Source organism: Panthera onca, chromosome D3, assembly GCF_046562875.1.
Source record: "Panthera onca isolate mPanOnc1 chromosome D3, mPanOnc1 haplotype 2, whole genome shotgun sequence".
NCBI lineage: Eukaryota > Metazoa > Chordata > Mammalia > Carnivora > Felidae > Panthera > Panthera onca.
Window position 1 is genome coordinate 65,310,893 of NC_138350.1, and position 19,312 is coordinate 65,330,204.

The 19,312-nt window shown below is 55.1% G+C and overlaps 1 protein-coding gene across 2 annotated transcripts; it reads left to right on the forward strand.

The window, feature by feature from the left end:
• Positions 1-1,909: 1,909 nt before the first annotated feature.
• On the forward strand, positions 1,910-15,237 carry SIGLEC15 (sialic acid binding Ig like lectin 15). 2 transcript variants are annotated; one of them, XM_060613736.2, is made up of 6 exons: positions 1,910-2,437; positions 9,651-9,710; positions 10,087-10,470; positions 11,576-11,962; positions 13,045-13,075; positions 14,816-15,237. In XM_060613736.2, the coding sequence occupies exons 1-6, from the start codon at positions 2,386-2,388 to the stop codon at positions 14,895-14,897; spliced, it is 996 nt and encodes a 331-aa protein (XP_060469719.1). In that variant the 5' UTR covers positions 1,910-2,385; the 3' UTR covers positions 14,898-15,237. The 2 variants fall into 2 exon arrangements, with proteins under 2 accessions (XP_060469719.1, XP_060469720.1); XM_060613737.2 differs by lacking the exon at positions 1,910-2,437 and adding an exon at positions 2,444-3,510.
• The last annotated feature ends 4,075 nt before the right edge of the window (positions 15,238-19,312 follow it).

Genomic DNA, 19,312 nt, shown 5'->3' on the forward strand with positions numbered 1-19,312 from the left:
GTCAGCATTACTCTAAAGCCAAAACCAGACAAAGACACTACAAGAAACAGAAACTACAGATCGATATCCCTCATGGACACAATTAAACAATCCTCAATAAAATGTTAGCAAACTGAACCCAGAAATATGTAGAAGGGATAATACTTCATGATCAAGTGTGGTTTATCTCAGGAACACAAGGCTGGTTCAACTTGGAAAAATCAATGTAATTCACTAAAGAGACAAAATCTTAGAATTATCTCAGAAAAACTTTTTGAGAAAATTCAACACTAGATTCACGTTAACAACTCTCAGCAAACCAGGAACAGAACAAAAAACCTCCTTGATCTGAGAAAGAGTATCTGTAAAACCCTGGTCTAGACACAGACATACATCTCTTCTCTGTGGCTCCTCCTAGCATAGGGAGGACAGGCTGACCCCTCTGAAAAGTCCTTTCTTCTTTTTCTGTTTTTGTAATGCTTATTTATTTACTGTTGAGAGAGAAAGATGTGAGTGGTGAGTGCCCTGCGGGGGGGGGGGGGGGGGGGGGGGGGGGGGGGAGGGGAGCATCGAGGGAGGGACAGAGATAAAGGGAGACAGAATCCCAGTCAGGCTCTCTGCTGTCCACACAGAGCACCATGCAGGGCTTGAACCCATGAATGGTGAGATCATGACCTGAGCCAAAATCAAGGGTCGGTTGCTTAACCAACTGAGCCACCCAGGTGCCCCTGAAAAGGCTCTTGTTGTTGAGAATATGTTACCAAAAAGCCAAAAAGGAACTATATTTCATCAATTCTAAGATGCTCATTTTTTTCACATTTTTAACATTTCTGAATTCTGATACATGTTACAGCCAATGGCATCTTACGATTATAAAAAGGTACAAAGTTTTTTTCTCTCTCAGTTGTATATAAAATAAGGGTGCATCCTTCAAGGACATTTTAGAGTTTATGGAATTGATTGTTTTCCAAAGTTTAGTTTTCTAGAGTTATAGCAAACACTTGGGGCAGAGACAAGTAACCACCCATCAACATCTGTTTCCTTCTTCCATGGTAATAAATTTTAGCTTGACCATAGCATCACCTCATTAGAGACCACACTTCCAGGGCTCCCTTGCCATGGGTGTGGCCAATGGAGGTGAGTGGATGTGATGTCTACAGCTTTTGGATCATGGATAACCAAAAAGACAAGCCAAGTAGAGTTTCTATCTTTCCTCTTGAACAAGCCTGATTGCCACCTTCAGCCTTAAGGGCATTAACAATGGAGAAGGGGGTGAGGAAGTAACAGTAGGACTGAACCTGGATCCCTGAATGACCTGGAGAAGCAAGGCCACCTGCCTACGTAAATCGCTCACCTTGGGACTGATATATGGGACAGAAATCAACTTCCATTTTTTAAAAAATCTATTGTATTTGAGAACTTCTCTCTCTCTCTCTCAACAGATTAGCATTTATCCTAACTAAAACATTTCCCTCTCCCCAAGCGTTGACTCACCTTGGCCAGCCTCCTACCTGGCCGTTTTTTCTGTTCAGCTTTCTGATTATCTCCTTGGCACAGATGCCGAGATTCTGCCCCTGTGGTAGGATATTTCTATCTGACATTTTGATGTTCTGAGCATTTTGACAAGTTTGTCTGGATTGATTTGCTTATAAGTGTACTATTTTCCTTTTATGCTGCTTGGTAATGTAACCATTGTCAATGATGACTACATTTTGGAGAGGACTTTTCTTCTGTGAATAATCACCACTTCAGAATCAGCATGGCCACAGGAAGATAGCTTCATCAAAATGAAAACCCATGCTGGCACACTAAAAATGTAGAGAAGAAAAGGAGGGAAAGAAAGGAGGAGGGAGGGAAGAGGGTGGTAGGAGGAGGGAGGAGGGGTGGGGGAGGGAGAAAGGAAGGTAGAATGAGAGAGGGAGGAGGGGGGAGGAAAGGAAGGGAGGTAAGATGGAAGGGAGGGGAGGGTAGAAAGAGGGAGGAAGAGGGAAGGAAGGGAGAAGGGGAAGGGGGAAGGGAGGCGGGTAGAGGGAGAGAGAGGACGAAGGGAAGAAGGGAGGAAGAGAGGGCAGGCAGCAAAAGAGCAGCACTTTTTTCAAAGGGACCAGTGGCCCCAGGAAAGGGTCCTTCCTCTTCCTCAAGTGCTTCTCTGTTTCCTGTCCTGGAAAATCATCTGAGTGGTTCCCCTGTTGGTTTTCCACATGACTAAACCCCACGGGCTTCATCTGATCATATCCAGACTGCCCAACTGCCTCTCCCCAGTTCCCCTGGAGCCTGGAGCCCAGTAGGGGCACAGGCCTGGGCACGCAGCCCACCCCCTCACCTGCCTTCTCCTCATCAGGGAGGCTTCTCGCTGGTGGCCCAGGCGAGTGTGCGGCTGGTCTGGGGTCTCCAGACACTCACAGCATGGAATGGTCCCTCCGGCTCCTGGCCTGCTTGGTGGGCATCCTCCCTATAGGTAAGTTTCCCACTTTTCTCTGTGGCCCCTGCTCAGAACAGAATAGATGCTCACAGAATCTTAGGTACACTCTTCTCTCCTTGAACTTGGGACAACCGGGTTGCACTTAGGGAAGCTGCTTTGACAGAAACCACAAGTTCAAGCCCGGGTGTCATCTTGGGTTCCGGTGACTTTAGGCAATCCTCTGACTTCTCTGAGCCCCACCTGTAGAAAGGCCACCGGCTCAGCCACCGCTGTGAGGATCCAAGGAGATAGTGGGCAAGCTTTGGCGCGGACAGTCCAGGCTCTGAAGGGACTTCGGGTGTTGCGGTCATCCAAGTGCTTTGTGTCACGATGGGCACAGCTCAGAGGGAAAACGGGTTTGGGGGAAGAGTGGGGATGATTTCACATGGGGAACAGGGCAACCGATAGAGGGCATCCTGACCGCCCAGGGGGAACCCCAAGGCGTGAATGGGAACCCTTTGCCGCAGGCTTAGGTAACGACGTCATTGGCACTGAGCTCAGTGAGTTCGTGTCCCTGGGAACGGTGTTGCTGTTACCGACTGACCATCAGTAGCAGCATTTCAGTGGGAAGAGAGTATTTGTTTAAATGCAGATCCTTGGGCTCCACCCCAGTCCTGCAGAATGAGAATATCAGGCAACAGGGCCCAGAAGTCTGAATCTTCAACCATCTTCTCAGGTCATTCTGATGTTCAACATAGTTGAGGGTAATCGGGATAAATGACAAAGGCCATCCTCCGAGCCCCTTGGCCCAAACCTCAGTCCTTTCCCGGACCCCCGCCTGCGACATCCCTCCTGTGGATATGTCCCTGGACTCAGCGTCAGTGCCTCCATGTGCATGGCCACTGGCCGTCATGTGCCACATTAGTGATCTCTGATATCATGGTGTTCTAAGCTGTTAGGCAACATTCCTTGTTTGGAGTCCTGTCTCCATGACTGGATTATACACTCCCACACCTTAGGTTCCTTTTCCTTCCTCTTGAGCATTCAACAGAGGCAGAGTCCAGTTCAGGTCGGGTTTGGATAAGAGCACCTGCCTACAGAGCTCTTAGAAGTGCTGGCCACTTTAATTGGTAAGTGTGGTGTAGGGTGGGGCTGGGATGTGTGGCTCTAGACTGGACCGACCCCAGTCCCCACCCTGCACTGCCCGTTGTCCCCTGACAGAGCCCTCCAGTGGGGGCTGATAGGGGAGAGGCTTTCTTTTCCCAGAGTGCCCTAACTCGGCTGCCTCCCTGGGATGATTTAGGGTGCCACTTAGAGGGTGGGGGCTGGAGAAGGTGACCCTGCCCGGATTTTGGGCTGATAAGAGAGCAGTTCAGGCATAAGTGTTGACATCATACACAGCTTTAAATCCTGGCTCTGCTATTTACTACCTATGTGGCCCTGGGAAGGTTGCCTAACTTCTCTGAGCATCAGCAAAGTGGGGTCCCCGGTGCCTCTTGGGGTGCTGTGAAGGATAATTAGATCATGTATATAAAAGCCCCCAGCACAGTCCTGGTGCTCAGTGATTGTGCAAGGAAATGGCAAGGAAATCTTGTTGAAGTCACATACCCTTGAGAGAGGCTAGCTTTGGCGGGGTGGGGGTGGGGGGTGCTTGTTTTGGTTTATTTCTTTTCTCCTGTTGAGGGTCAGGGGCTATGAATCAGTCAAAGACAAAAACACTTAGAGGAAGTATGAGCGGTCACGTGTCCAAGAACAAAACTTAAACCACGCAAGTGTTCCTGCCATGTACTGAGATTTACCCAGGGAGGCTGAGGCGTCTTGGGGAGGGGATCCCTTTTTCTCATACTGGCAGCTGCTTCACGGAACTAGGGTGAGCAGGGTCGCACTTTCTGAGACCCCTCTGGTACCGTTCACCTATGAGCCTCTCCGTGTGGCACCAGGCCTGGGCAAGAGGCCGGACGACCGGGCTGGGTTAGACTGCAATGTGGAAGCCTGAGGTGTTGCGTGAGCAGGGTCCCCGCGTGTCACATTCTGCCCCCCAGCTGCATCTCTGAGCATAGGGCCAGGGCAGGCCGTGGGCAAAAACAAAGTGGGAGGAATTTGTCCAGGAAACCCCCCCCCCTTTCTGTGCCCTTCTTCTTACCGATGCCACCCATCCTCAGCACCCAGTGCCCTGGGGCAGCCCCTAATCTCCCAGGGGCTCACACACACACTCTCCCTTGTCTTCTTGTCTTTCCCGTCTGGCTCCCCACGGATCTGCTTTCAGAAAGCTGGAGATGCCAGGGAACATACAGGTGGAAAGAACAATGGTCTGGGAGCTCTGACCATTTGGGTGACTTTGGACAACTCTGCAGTTGGTCCACAAGCCTCTGATAAGTAGGTAGAGCGATCATAGTCGCTGTCACCCTCAAGGGCTTCCTTGTCAGGCCCTGACAAGCAGCTCATCTACTCTTCACCCCAGCTCTGCAGTGCAAGGACCCCTGTGCCTGTTTAGGGAGGCCAGTGGAAGTCGAGTAACTTTTCTGGGCTGTCACAGCCTGGGTTGAACCAGAGGGTTCTGAGTGCAAGCCCCAACCTTTACACCATCCACATGCAGCGGTGGGGAGTCCAGAGCAAAGCTTGTGCTCAAAGGAATTTATTAGCTCTGAACCACTGCTGCAAAACAAACCAAAAGGCAAGACAAATCTCAGTAGTGAGCAAGGACATGGGGTGCGGGGAGAGGCCAAGGAGGAGATGGGCTGCTGTCATGGGTCCGGGGGGAAATGGGAGAGTTCCCCAAGCCAGGATGATGCTTCTGCTCCTGGCGGCTACTGTGGCCAGTAGCTTGGGCTGAGAAGTCCCACCTGGGGTGGAGAAGGACTGACAGGGAGCACGACCCCCTGAGAAGGCCAGGGGAGCACGGGCAGAGACAGGCTGAGTGGGAACTTGGGAGAGCAGCGCCCTGGGGCAGACACTGGCCACGGGGCACGGTCAGCTGAGGCTCTCCATCTGTAGCTCAGGCAAGCGGGGCCACGTCCACAACCGTGTGGCCAAGAGGCAAGGCTACGGGAGAAGCCTGGATAACCCCGAGGTCAGGAGAACAGCCAGGCCTTTCCCTCATGCATCCCTGCTCCTCATCCCTTCCCTAGAAACTTCTTGGCCCAGCTCACACTGAAAGATGGGTTTCCTGTTTTCTCTGTCACTCCACCCCCCTCCCCAGTCCGCAGCCCTTTCTTCCCTTTTCTCCACTGACAACCTATCTGCACAACACACAGGCCCCAAAAAGAATTGCTGGGAGCAAACGCAGGCAGGAGAGAAGTGGACGGAAGGCAGTGTGCCCCAGTTGAACCCACACACCTCCCTGGTGAGGTTTGCTGGCCAAGAGGAACATCTCCCCTTGCCCTCAAATGCCCTCTCCTGACACTCCAGGTGCCACCATGCCCAAGAGGCTACCGCCGGAGTCACTCCCTGAGAACACCCCTGCTAGCATGCCAAATGTCCCCAAGGAGGGTGGCCCCCTTACAGATCACTAGCCTCATGAGAGTGGCTGCCCGTCTGCTGGTGATGTCAGCCATCATGGGGCCGAGGGGGCGGCAGCACTGGGGAGGTCTGAAGGACTCCAGCTCTGAGCACCACGTGGCCATCCCCTGGGAGGCACGGTCCGCCCTGACTGCCCACACGGTCCCTAAGATGCTAAATTGAGCTGCCAAAGGTGCGATGTCAGCGTTCCCTATCTTCACCCCTGCTGCATCGGCTTGAGGTGTGTGCCCAGAGCACTTCCCGCCACTGCTCAGCACCCCCACTCCCCCACCCTCCCTTGGCAGGGCTGGTGAGAGAAGGGGGCTGACGTGCACTGAGCATTTGCTGGGCGAGCTACACGTGTGACTTCATTCAACCTTCAAGCCCATGAGGAAGGTTATTAGGTGCCCCATTTTGCAGCAGAGGAGTCTGAGACCTGGGACAGTAAGTAACCTGCCCAAAGATCACCCATAAGTGAGTGAGCCTAGAACAGTGCCAGGCTCAGACTGGGTGCTCATAAGAGCCCAGGAAAGAATGACCACAAGTGAGACTGTCACCCAGGTCCAGCTGTGCCAAAGCAGGAAAGCTTGCCAGCATGCCCTGTGGCCCACCACTGAGTGGTGAAGGTGGACAGTGAGAAGAATGTGGGTCTCTTGCTGTCCCCAGAGGCTAATAGTCCTGAGGCAAGGAGATTAGAAACTCCACAATAAGGGGGCATGGTTTTAGTTCAGGAGTCATCCCTCCCTTGTCCTAAAGACGGGCATGAGCTGCCAGAGGGAATGACAAATGTCACAGGATGCTGGGGAGCTTGGATTCCTGCCAAAGCAAATGCATGTGCTCCCTGGGCAGTTCCTGCCAGGACCTCCCACCCTCCCCTTGAGTCCCTGAGTGGATGTGTCCAAAGTCTCCATGTAACAGGGAGTCCAGGTGCTTTCCTCTTGAAACACCATCCAGCAGGTAAACAGGAAACACAAATCTCCCCCTAACTGGAGCCAAGATCCTCACACTGGCTGAAAGGGCCTCTGTGTGCCCTCTCTGCTCCTAGAGCAAAGCCCCCAGGGAGGGAGAGGCCGTGGCAGACCATCTGTATCCCACTTCAGGATGTTCCAAACTAGACTGTCATCCCCAAGCGACACAGCACACAGGACAGAGTAGAAACGTGAGCCACCAACGGGGAAGCCTTGGCTCTGCTTCTGGTGAGTCAAGTGAACTTGGGCAGTCACGTGGCCTCTCTGAGCCTCAGTTCTCTCTTCCCCAAAAGAGGCTATCGCGAGTCTCTCATTGGGTCGTTGTACATATGAAATGAAATGAGGAATATCTCCCAGTGAGCACCCAAAGCACTGTGTCCTCTGGCTCCCTTATCTCGTCATGCCCGCAATCTCTATGCTCATGTCCTTACCTCCCTTTGCCTAGAGCACCTTCCATCTACACCAAATCTTAGAAAATCCCACTTCTTTCTCGAGGATCTGCTGGTCCTCCAAGCATTCGCTGCCTAATACTTGCACACCTCTTCCTCTTCCCCCAGCCACACCACCCTCCCCTGCCAGCCTGATTACCCTCCCTTCCGCCCTTCTACAGCAATCCAATTCAACATCAGTTGGTTTGTGGCAAGTGCCATGCTAGGCAGTGATGACCCAAATACGACCACACATACGTGGTCCCTGTCCTCCCAGAGCTTCTGGATGCCTGGAGGATGTACCTCTGCCAGGCCAGAGGCTGAAGGCAAGGGTGCCAGACCCAGCCTTGGGGTTCGAGGAAGCCCTCCCTCTGTAGGAAGGAAGACTCAGCAGAGACCTGGGGATGACTGGGAGGAAGTTGGTGAATGATATGAGCCAGGAAACTTGTTCAGACAGAGGGAACATTGTTCGTGTCCCTCATTAGAGCACCTGGCAGGCTGTAGTGTAATTATGTGTTCACAGATCTGTCTCCCTTTCTGAGTGGTGAGCTCCAGCAGGCTGATAAGGTAACCTATTGATCTTTGTAACCCTGGCTTGTATCCAAGTGCCTGGCTTAGGGTGGGACATGTCTGATAAACACCTCCTAATTGATGAATGCACAATAGCAAAAAAAAATACCTCTGGGGAATCAGTACCTGGCTCCAGGATGCCTGCAAGATGCAGAAGCTCAAAAGACGCTGAGGTTACAGAGGGTGAGAAGTGTAGGGAAACTGAGGCAGGGACTGAGCCTCAAGAGTGGGGAAACCGTTTCTGTAGCTGGAGGTACTGAGTAAACCAGCAAAACCTTCAGGAAGGGTTTCTCAGATTTGAAACTAGGCCCTTTGATTATTAACAACTGAGCAAACAAGCTCTTAGTAGAGGTAAATGTCAAGTCCTCCACTTGGGTTCAAAAGCATAATTCCACTTGTTTAGAGGAAACGAAATTTGGCTTATAAGCAGATCGCGTGAAAAAAGAACTTGTGGTTTTACTGGATTGCAAGCTCGGCACAAGCCCAAAGTGTCATTTTATACGAGGCAAAGCTCGCACAACCCAATTCGTACCCCACTCTGCTGGCCCAGCACCCCCACAGCGCACATCCGCGGCACACTCCTGCAGGAACACGTGCAACATACACCCCTGCAGCACATACCTGGAGTCCCCGGCTCAGGACACTACGTTGCATGGAGAGCACCAAGCGGGCAGTGAGGAAGGGGAGGAGCAGGGGAGGCCCCGGGACTTCCACCAGAGAAGGGAAGACTTGATGGGTCCAGGATAGCCATGCTGGGGTCCCAGAAGGGCCATCACCGTGAGAGGATGTGCACGCTCCAAAGAGGGTCATGTAGGTAGTGGCAGATGTTGGTTCTATGCAGAAGAAATGTCCTGACCTGTAGATAATTCATAGATGGGATGGGCTTCTTGGAGGACGGATGGTAACTGGCTGTGGGCCGGGGGGATTCCAAACCAGGACATGAGCTACCCCCAAAGAGTAAAGAGCACTGGACATGGAGTCAGCAAAGCTGGGTTTCTCCCATCATCTGTCTGTGTGACTCTGGGACTCCATTTTCGCATCTATAACAATAGTTCCCCGAGTCATTCTCCCCTAGGGTGTTTTGGGGGTCATGTGACATGATGTATACAAAAGAATTGTGTAAATTACAAAGCTCTTGGGAAATACCAGAGTGGGTATATTATTCCCTCTAAGGATCCCTTTTGTGAACTGCATTCAGGGTTGTAGCTGGGTAGAACTAGCAGCCTGTCCTCCCTCCTCAGGGAGACACCACCCCTATCCTGATCCTCCAAGGCCCAGGTCCAACACCCACCCACCCACCTGCTCACCCCTTCCCCAAAGCAGCACACATATGCAACAACAGGGGCAGAGGCTCTCCCGTCATCTTCAAGCTGAAGGCAGAGCACAGCTTCCAGACCCTAGCTCAACCATACTTCAGAGGCTCACAACACAGGAGGTGAGGAAACAGCCCAAAGGCGCTTGCGCAGAGCAAGAAGGCAGCGCAATGGTCTACCACTCTTGGTCTCTCAGCTCATCCGGCCTTTTGGGAAGCCCATTTCGGTTGACCTGGATTCTCAAAGAATCTCACCGCGTTCAACACGTTAAGTTCAAAACATACCATCCCTTGCCAAGGCCCGTTTCCCCTCTGTAAATGGGAGTGTTGGTCTCCTTGGATGAGCCCCAAGGTTCCATGCGTTTGTGGAATCAGGCAGTCCTGAGTCTGAATTCCGGCTTTGCTTCCTAGCTGTGTGACCTTATGTAATCACTCAACTTCTCTTTGCCTCAGTTTATTACATACAACCCAGGAATAACTGTGCTTACATCTAGGATCATTTGTGAGAACTAAAAGAGATACTACCAGGAACTTGCTCGACACGGAGGTGCACAGTAAGTGCTTTTGTTATCACTACCGCGGGGGTCTTGGGACTGTAATGTAACCATGGAATCCAGGGCTTTTCTCCAGCAGGGCAGGGGTTAGGGAAGAGTATGGGGTCAAGGGGCCTGTCGGTGAAGTGGGACCGCCCGAATGAGGCAAATAGTCCCAGGCACCTCAAGAGTCCGGGGAGACAAGGTCCCGGGAGATGCCTCTCGGGTCACGGTCACGGGGTGGGCTTCTGGGCCCCCAGGTGGGAGACGCTCCCAGAGTCCTAAGGTTTCCAAACCTCCCGGTGGGGACTCCCCTCCCCCCGCCCCCCAGAGTCCGAGGGATGGCGGCCGGCGCGGCCCCAGGGCAGGGCTGACGCTCCCGGCCGCCTGCCCGCAGGTGCGCCGACGCAGCGCTGGTCCATGCATGTGCCGGCCGAGGTGAGCGCGGCGGCGGGCGAGGCGGCCGTGCTGCCCTGCACCTTCACGCACCCGCACCGCCACTACGACGGGCCGCTCACGGCCATCTGGCGCGCGGGCGAGGCGTACGCGGGCCCGCAGGTGTTCCGGTGCGCGGCGGCGCGGGGCAGCGAGCTCTGCCAGACGGCGCTGAGCCTGCACGGCCGCTTCCGGCTGCTGGGCAACCCGCGCCGCAACGACCTGTCGCTGCGCGTCGAGCGCCTCGCCCTGGCCGACGACGGCCGCTACTTCTGCCGCGTCGAGTTCGCCGGCGACGTCCACGACCGCTACGAGAGCCGCCACGGCATCCGGCTCCGCGTGACCGGTGAGCGCCGTGCCCTTGTCCCGGCCCCCTTCCCCGCCCCGTCCAGAGGGCTTTCCGGGTGCCGGCACTGCGCCCGCCGGGGCATAGAAAGGGGAGCAATACACAGCCCATCTCTCTAGGGCAGGCGGGGGGGGGGGGGGGGGGGGTGCTCACTGGCGATGGCTACGAGCCACGTGGGAACTAGTTAAAAATGCAGACCGCTTGCTCGGAGAAGGGCTGAATGGGGCCCGGGAATGGACACTGTAATGAAGCGCGCAGAGAGTGAATGTTCCCAGGAGCTCGCAGTCTAGGGGGCGAGAAGCACGAGTCGAACAGTCATCCTGAATACGGCAAAGGCTGCAATGGGATGTGTGCTCTGTGCACTGAAGGGCACCCACAGCCCCCTGGGGGGGGGGGGGGATGCCCAGGGAGCCCACAGTGCCCAGTATTTTGCTAGACCCTGGCATAAAGAAGTGGGCACCAGGATCCCCGGTCCCTAGAACAGTGGTTCTCAACCCTGGCTGTGCACTGGAATTAGCTGGGGAGCTTTTAAATATCCTAGCCCCACCCCGCTGCCGTGGGGATCCGGTTCTGGGCTCCAGTCTGGCTCTGCCACGAACTTCCCATGTGCCCTTGGGCTGGCCGGGCTGCCTCTCCGAGTGCATTTCAGTTTCTCCCCAGGGCCCTCGCCACCCTGCCACTGACAGTTTGTCTGGGAGTGGGAAGTGCCCTTGAACCCCTACCAGCAGACAGTCCCCAGCCCTGAGCTACCGCAACAATAACGACCGTTGAGTGCGCATTTGCTAATGGGCCACGCCCTAATCCAAGCACCCCACATGTATTAACTTGCCAAATCCCAACGACCCCATAAAGAAAACGATCCCCATTTTACGCATGAAGAAACTGAGGCACGGAGCTTCGGAATAACTTGCCCAAGGCCACATCTCTATTGGGACCCAGGCACCGTGGCGCTAGAGCGCCTACTCCCTCTTCTCTGAGCCAACCACCCCCAAATCTCTTGGTGACTAAACGGGACTGGGAGGGGTCCCCCTTGCCCTTGCCCTTTCCCCCCTCTGCTCTGACCAGGATTCGCTTTCTCCCTCGACCCCTTGGCCGCTGCCCGCAGCCGCCCCGCGGATCATCAACCTCTCGGTGCTGCCGGGGCCGGCGCACTCCTTCCGCGCGCTCTGCACGGCCGAGGGGGAGCCGCCGCCCGTCCTAGATTGGTCCGGCCCGGCCCTGGGCAACGGCTCGGCCGCCGTGCGGGGCCCGGGTCAGAGACAGGATCCCGGCCACCAGGTGACCGCCGAGCTGCCCGCGCTGGTCCACGACGGCCGCTACACGTGCACGGCGTCCAACAGCCTGGGCCGCGCGGAGGCCAGCGTCTACTTGTTCCGATTCCACGGCGCCTCCGGGGCCTCGGCGCTCGCCCTCCCGCTCGGGGCGCTCGGCCTCAAGGCGCTGCTGCTGCTCGGCGTTCTGGCCGCGCGCGCCGTCGCTCGCCGCCGCCCAGGTGGGTGCACCCCCGGGCCAGGGTGGGTGTGAGGGGCAGGGGCTCTCCTTCTAAGTAAGGCCGCCCGGCTGACCACCTGGCGTAACCCAGCCCAAACAGACTTTCTGCACCCGTGCTCCAACTCACTCTCCTCTCCCTGCGTAAAGCTCAGGAGGTGGGAACTAGCAGGACCTTGTTTTACACCAAGGAAGCGGAGCCCAGAGAGGTTACGGAACTTGCCTCTAGCCAGAGGCACAGAGATAGAGACCCAGAAAGTATAGCGCCGCCCTTTTGGCGGCACCCCATAAATGACTCCACCACACGTGAGGCTTTCCCAGATAGCACCATTCCCTTATGTTACAGTAAGCATCTTGAGGACCTACTGTGTGCTGTGTAGGTGCTAGGAATACAGAGCTGAGTAAGAGGTGCCCAGTCTGCAGGGGGAAGGGCTGTCCTGGAGCCCAGGTACCACCCAAGCACAGACTGGCAGGCCTCACTCTGGTGGGACATCTGGATGGGGGCCAGGAGGGAAGGTGAGAGCTAACTCAGAAAAGCAAACAAGGAGCTGGTGGTGTTCCCAGCAGAGGGAACAGCAAACACAGAGGTGAGGAAGTGTGAGCTAACAGGGTGTCCTCAGGAGCTGCTGCTCACCCCACGCTTCTCTTGCTGAGCTGGCTGGGAAATTTGCTCGTGCCCCAGAGAGGGGCTTCCCAGAGCCTCTCAGGCCCAGGTCAGCAGCACCGGCCTCAGTCTCTCCTGGGATGAAATCCAAAATTTGTCACAGTTGCCCTGGCTGCTGCCTCCTTTCCTGTGGCTGTGCCGTCCGTCTTGCTGGCTCTTCACACCCACCAAGCATTCTGTGCTGCACGGTCCTCAGAAAGGCGGGTCTTTCTGCCGGGCCGCTCCTCACTCCACGCTCCTCCTCATTAACTCCTGGTCATCTGCCAGGCCACTTCACCCCCTGCCAGCTAATGTTTGTTACACGTCCCTTCAGACCACTTTCCACAGTGGGGTAGGGTGGGCAGCCAGCGCCTGTAGCCTGCGACGACCATGGAGATTCATGCCTCTCCTCTCTCTTTCTCTGTCTCTCTGTCCCTACACAGAGCACCCAGTTGCCCAGGACACCCCACCACGGTGAGTACCCTGCCCTCACCCACCCGGCTCTAGTCCCCACTGGCCAAGCAAGGCATGCAGGCTTCTCAAGGCTCGTGCCGTAAGGATAAAGAACGGCAAAGGGCAGGACTGGGGGCTGGACCTTGACCAGGGTTTAGACCCTCCCTGTGGCCTTCCAAAGCCTTCCTCTTCGGTCTCCCAAGTCCTTCCTGGCCTGACCAGGCCACGGTGACCTGCTCTCCCCACCCCACCCCCAGCATTTACAGTCTGAGCCTCGCCCTGGCATCTCTCCCAGACGCGCCTGGTTTCCTGGTGCTGCAGGGCCATTTTTCTGTTTTATGTCCACACCTAGATGTGATTCCTCAAGGCTGTGTCTCCTCTTGTTCTCCTAAGCATTGTAGAACAGGCAGACTCACACAAAAGCCACCTGGGGGCACTGATTCTCCCCCAAAGCTGAAGGTTTCACAAACAAAATGCCATTAGAGGTTCAGAGGGTTTAATCTAGGAAGTGCTGACCCTCGTGTCCAGGCTCCCCTTCTCTCCCAGTGTCTGCTCATGTGGAAGTCTGTGTTGAAGAAGAAAGAATCCAATTCACTGACCCTGGGCAGTGTGCCTGGGATGCTGGGGAGCGGGGAGGCGGAACACAGCCTTTCAGGCCCATTGGACAAGCCCTGGCATTCCTATAACTCCATCCCTGCCTGTGCCCTGAGGGCTGGAAAAACCATAATGCCAGCCCAGTCCCCTCTCTCCAGCTGCCTGGCCAACTATCCCCCACATTCTTGGAAACCTGTGCAATGTCCCTTTTCTTTGCTAAAGGCACCTAAATCAGAAAGCTGAGTGTTCAAATATTTATTGAGTACCTACCACGTACCAGACGCTGTTTTGGATGCTAACGCTACAGCAAAACTCCCTGACCTCAGAAAACTCACATGATGTGGAGAATTTAATAAACACCTAAACAAGATCATCTTAGATTCTAAAATAAGAGCTGCGAAGGAAATGGACAGGGCCATGCAGCAGAGCCCCAGGGGAGGGAGGCAGTCACTGGGCAAGTCAAAGGCTCAGGGGCGACCTGGAAAGGGGCCGATGAGAAATCACTGAAGCAGACAGGTGGCCCCATCCGAACAAGAGTGGGGGCCAGGAGATCTTTGGGGTGGCTGCTGACCAAAGCTGAGGCCAGCTTGACACAAGGAAGGAGGTCGAGTGGTGGAGGTGGGGAGGTGGGACTGGTGGAAGGCAGGGCTGACCATAGGGCCAGGTGGGCAGCACAAGCGAGGGAGGCAGCCAGGGTGCCCCGTTTGGAGCTGTCACCCTGGGTGCCACTAAGATGAAGACGAGAGAGAGAGAAGGGGGTGGTGGTGAGGATCATGGGAGCACTCACATGTAGGTGCGAGATGCCTGTAAAGATGTCCCTGGGGAGAAGTCAAAGTCAGGAGAGCAGCTGGAGCTCAGGAGGCCAAGCCCGGGAGATCAGTCTGGAGGGCATGTGACACAAGACAGCTGAAGCCACCAATGAGATCCCTTCGAGAAGATAGCACCTCTGTGGTCTGGGCTGCCTTCCCCTGTGTTAGCCTCCTCCCCGCTCCACAGCTGCTGCCCCTACCCTTCCTCCACCCTTTAGTTGGTCCGCAAGCCCTGCTGGATATAGGCCCCAATCCCCTTTCGTCTCTCCTTCCTGCCCGTCGCTGGGGCATGGTTTGGGCAATTGGTGATGACCCCACTTCTGTATCGGGTGGTCAACCGACTCTCTCCTGTCCACAGGCCCCAGGCTCAGGAGTCCAACTATGAGAATTTGAGCCAGATGAGCCCTCGGGACCCACCAGCAGCCACATGTTTACCGTGAGGAGCCCCTTGGCCACTGGCATCCTCTTGTACAGCATGAGGAGCGAAGGCCAATGCCAGGCTTGGCTGGGACAGCCCTTCCTGGCTGCCAGCCACCTTGGCAGCCCCTTGCCAGGCAACCCCCCACAAAGGGAGTCCAGACCCCATTCACAGAGGCTCAGTGGTTTCTTACGTGGATGTCTGTCCCAGAGCCCCCATCACTGGGACCAGCATTTTGAAAGAATCTGTATGTGTGTGTACGTGTCTGTGCGTGTGTGCGTGAGCTCAGCGTGAAGCTCACAGACAAGTTCTGGCCCTTTCTTACATAGAACGCCATCATAAAACGGGCAAGACACTGGTCAGAGGGGCTCCCAGGCTCTGACTTGCTGTGTCGACTAGGGCATGTTTTTACCTCTCTGAGTCTCAGTTTGTCCATTCTGGAACATGGACAATAATCTTTCCTCCTGGCTGCTAGGACTATCAAGATCTGAAGAAATAATGGATGTGAAGGGACTTCGCGAAGTACAGAACCATGTACAAATGTGGCGGCGGTGGGGGGAGGGGGGAGGCCACGGGCTCCTCCTTGCAGGCACCCTTGGGACGTGCAGAGACTTCTTGGACAAGTGGGGGCCCCACACCAGCCTGGCCAAGAACAAGGATTCCAGAGAGCAAACCTTTGAGTCTGGGGCTGTGCAAACCTGTGGTCCCAGGAACATCAACTCAGCGGTGAGAAGCCCAGTACCCCTGCCCCCTGGGGTCTCATCTGTGACTGCCTCACACACTGTGCCTACCTCTTACCCCATTGGCTGCTCTGCACTTCCTTGAGCTGGGTCCCCTGGGAAAAGAAACACCCATCATCTCACAGCATCTGGGACTCACTGTCCTTAAGGACCGAAAGCTGAGAGGTCAGAGGGGAAGTCTGGGCTGCAGGTTCGTGTGGATAAAGCAGTTGTGGCTGTGACTTCCACCTATGACCTGCATCCACCTTGCATGTGCGAGGTCCAAAAACACCAGCGATTTCACGGCATTTGTCTGAGGCCTCGCAGACTGACTGCAGGGTGCTGCCTTCTGTGTTCACACCTCTGTGTGAGCCTGTGCATTTTAGCTTCTGCAGTTCTTGGGCTCAGGGGACAGGGAGGAGGTGTGCTTGAGCCCAGGGCAAGCTGGCAAGAGCAAAGGGCCACCGGGCCAGGCACTGAAGAAGCAATGGGGACAGTCTTTCCCTCAGAACTTTTCCCAAAGCTAGGGTGGTCACCTAGAATAAGGAAGGGTCCTCGCTGATGCTTTGCTGGGGAGGTGGCCTGAGGTGAGAGGGATCTTCACAAGTTAATAAGCAGGGCAGTGGGTGACAAGTTTCCCTTGCTCAGCAGAGCCTTTGCCAGGGAAAGTGGGTGACAGCAGCTCATGATTAACTTGGGATCCATCCAGGAACCTGTCTGAACTGTCAGAAGGTCAGAGGAGTTGGAATTTGTACCTCCTCGTATGAGGATACTTTGGGCACCTCCATGGAGAGTCCCATATCACCAGGGACACGGGGTGGTGTGGTTTGAAACATCTGCCTGGTCTTTGAGGCCCGTTTCACAGTCAAGAAAAAGCCATGATAGCAATTATTTTCTGTGTATCTGTTTTGTGCTAGGAATTGGGCCAGGTGTTTGGGCATACAGAAATGAATGAGGTATGCGTCTCGGTCAGTCTGGGTTAGGTTGTGCTGTGTTAACAAAGCCAAAATCACAGTGGCTGAAAGCAACTAGGGTTTATTTGCACCAGAGTTACATGCCCACCACAGATTGGTATTAGAGCTTTGCTTGCTGTACTTACTCAGGAACACAGGCTCCCAAGGACCCGCCATCTCTTGTTGTGGGTCATTGGGTTGGAGATAAAAAGAGAGCTCTCAAGGGTCTCCTGAGATCATAACTCATTGGCCAGAACTACCAACATGCCACACTCACCCTCAGGGGGCTGGGCAGTGCGCCCTACACGATGCCTGGAAGGAGGGAAGCCAGAAGCATGGGCAACAGCCCCGAGGGCTCCACAGTAAAATTTCTCAGGTTAGGGAGCGACAGACCAGTTAGCGGGGAATCCTGTAAGGGCAACAGAATGCTGAAGGTGCTATGGGAGCACACAGGAAGGAAGAGTGACCCAGTCTTGGGAAGGCTTCCTAGAGGAGGGGACATGGAGGAGGCACGTGCCGGCCACGTAAATGGGGGAAAATGGAAGTCGGAAGATGAGAACAAAGGTGATTCTAAGCGGAAAGGGCAGTCTGGGAAAAGGCCAGGTGGTCAGACACAGCATGATATTGAAGCCACCCAAAGTTGCTGGAGCATGAGGGCTGGAGCTGGGGCTGCAGCTAGAGGGGGCTCCCACATGGTAGTAAGTGCTGCCCCCGACAGGGCTGAGAAGCAGGGCGGGGGGGGGGGGGGGTGGGGGGTGGGGGGGGGGGGGTGGGGATGGGGCGGGTGGTGTGGGGGGTGGAACCAAGGGGCCAAGCAGGACACTGACTCCCTCTACTGCTCAGCACGCTGCTTTCACCCGTCCAACTGCTGCACCTGCTCCGGAGCCACCATGCTTTGGGGCTGGGGTTTCCACCTCGAGACCCCAGGCTCTCAGAGCCGTGTTTCTGCAGTGGTTTCTGAAGGTCAAGTGGTTTGCATCAGAAGGACCTGGGGAGCTTGCTCAAATCCCCATCCTGAGTGCTACCTGGGCCTCCTAAAAGTGAGCTCTGAGGCTGGGTGCTGGAATTTTAAACAGATGCTCATGTGATTTTTGCCCCTAACTTTGTATTATGATCATTTTCAATCACACACACACACACACACACACACACACACACACACATACAGCTGAAAAAGGAAGATGACCACCCAGGTACCCACCACCTACATCCAACAGTTACTACCATTTGCCATATTTGCTAATGTGCACACGTGTGTGTGTGTGTGTGTGTGTGTGTGTGAACCATTCAGGGCCAACTACAGACACCACAGTGCTTTGCCTCTAAATACCTCAGCTGCATCTCCAGAGAACAAGAGCATTCTCCTCCATAACTCCAATGCCATTTTCACGTTTGAGAAAATGTTAACAATAATTGAATAATATCATCGTATAGCCCACATTCGTATTTCCCCAGTTCTCAAAATGTCTTTCTTAGCTTGTCGTCTCTAGCCAGGGCCCAGGTGACTCCAGGCGATTCTTAAACAAGCTAAAGTTTGAGGCTGCCTCCAGGTGGGCTGACTTCCAAGGGTGCGAGCTCACCACCCAGTGCTCCTTCTTATGGTATGTGCAGTTTGAAGGAGGGCGTCCCAGAAACCGCCAAAGTGGCATTCCTAAAAGGAACACGCAGCTGGTGGAGTGCTTTCACACCCCATGCTGGGCCGTGGGGAGCACACACAGAGAAGGGACAGCAGAGGGTCCCTCCGGCACTCCCTCTACCGATTTGCTTACTGCGCACAGGCAGCCTTCTGCTTAGTCTCCAGATAAAGCGGCTGCTCCAGGGGCAAAAGGGGAGAGTGGTGAAGCGGCTGTATTTGGCCATCACCAGACCCCAGGACCTTGGAGCTCTCACTGGGAGGTCTGCGTGGAGCAGAGCTGCCGTCCTCCCCAACCCGACCATCTCGGAGCACTCAGGCTTTGTCAGTGGCAAGGACCAGAGCCACAGGCGACAGGCTCAGTCGGCACATTGTCAGGGAGAGAAGGGACCCAGGAGACTTGGCGTTTTCAAGACAGGACTCCGCAGTGTGGCCCAGGACGTACAGCTAGAGCCGTCCCTTCAGTGCTCTGGGAATGTGAGCCCGTTTGTCCCCAGAAGGGCTGCTGACAGCCCAGAGACTGCCCTCCACTGCCAGCCCTCCACCTGTTGCCCCTGGAGATGGGCAGTGGGAGGAAGAGGTGCACCCAGATGTGCCAAGAGCCCGACACACTTCCCCTGGCTTGAGGAGCTAGTGACCTTTTACATCGAGATGCATCTACAGGAGAAGACAGTGTCCATGAGATCATCTACACTGAAGGTAGGCCCTGCCTGGGTACGAAATGACACACAGTGGGCTGAGTGTTCACATACAGCCCCTTAGCCAGCCTGGACGGGAACGCCAGGCCCACTGGTCACAGGGCCTTCAGGCCAGTGGGACCTTAGAGACCAAGAGCCGGGGGTCCTGGGCTTTGTCCGGCCTCCAGCCCTGGCTGCTTAAGTCAATGCTACCAGCCCTCTCTCCCCCAATAACATCCCCTCAACATTTCCTCAGTGCCTCCACCTCTGTGGCCTCAGGGACTTCTTGCTGTAAACCCAGGGAACAGGAAAAGCTGCAATTATCCCCATTTAAAATAGGGAAAGTCTCAGGAGGAAAGCGGCCTGGCCAGCTTCCCACATGTTTTGTGACAAAACAGCTGTGGTCCCAGCTCCTTCCACACCCACATGCTGCCTCCTCTTTCCCAGGCTTTCTC

What these genes read in the sequence shown, in the direction of transcription:
- SIGLEC15 (XM_060613736.2), top strand. Translation starts at nt 2,386, where the DNA reads ATGGAATGGTCCCTCCGGCTCCTGGCCTGCTTGGTGGGCATCCTCCCT. An exon ending in GGTGGGCATCCTCCCTATAG is followed by an intron (nt 2,438 to 9,650) that starts GTAAGTTTCCCA and finishes GCTTACATCTAG; the next exon opens with GATCATTTGTGAGAACTAAA. An exon ending in GCTCGACACGGAGGTGCACA is followed by an intron (nt 9,711 to 10,086) that starts GTAAGTGCTTTT and finishes GCCTGCCCGCAG; the next exon opens with GTGCGCCGACGCAGCGCTGG.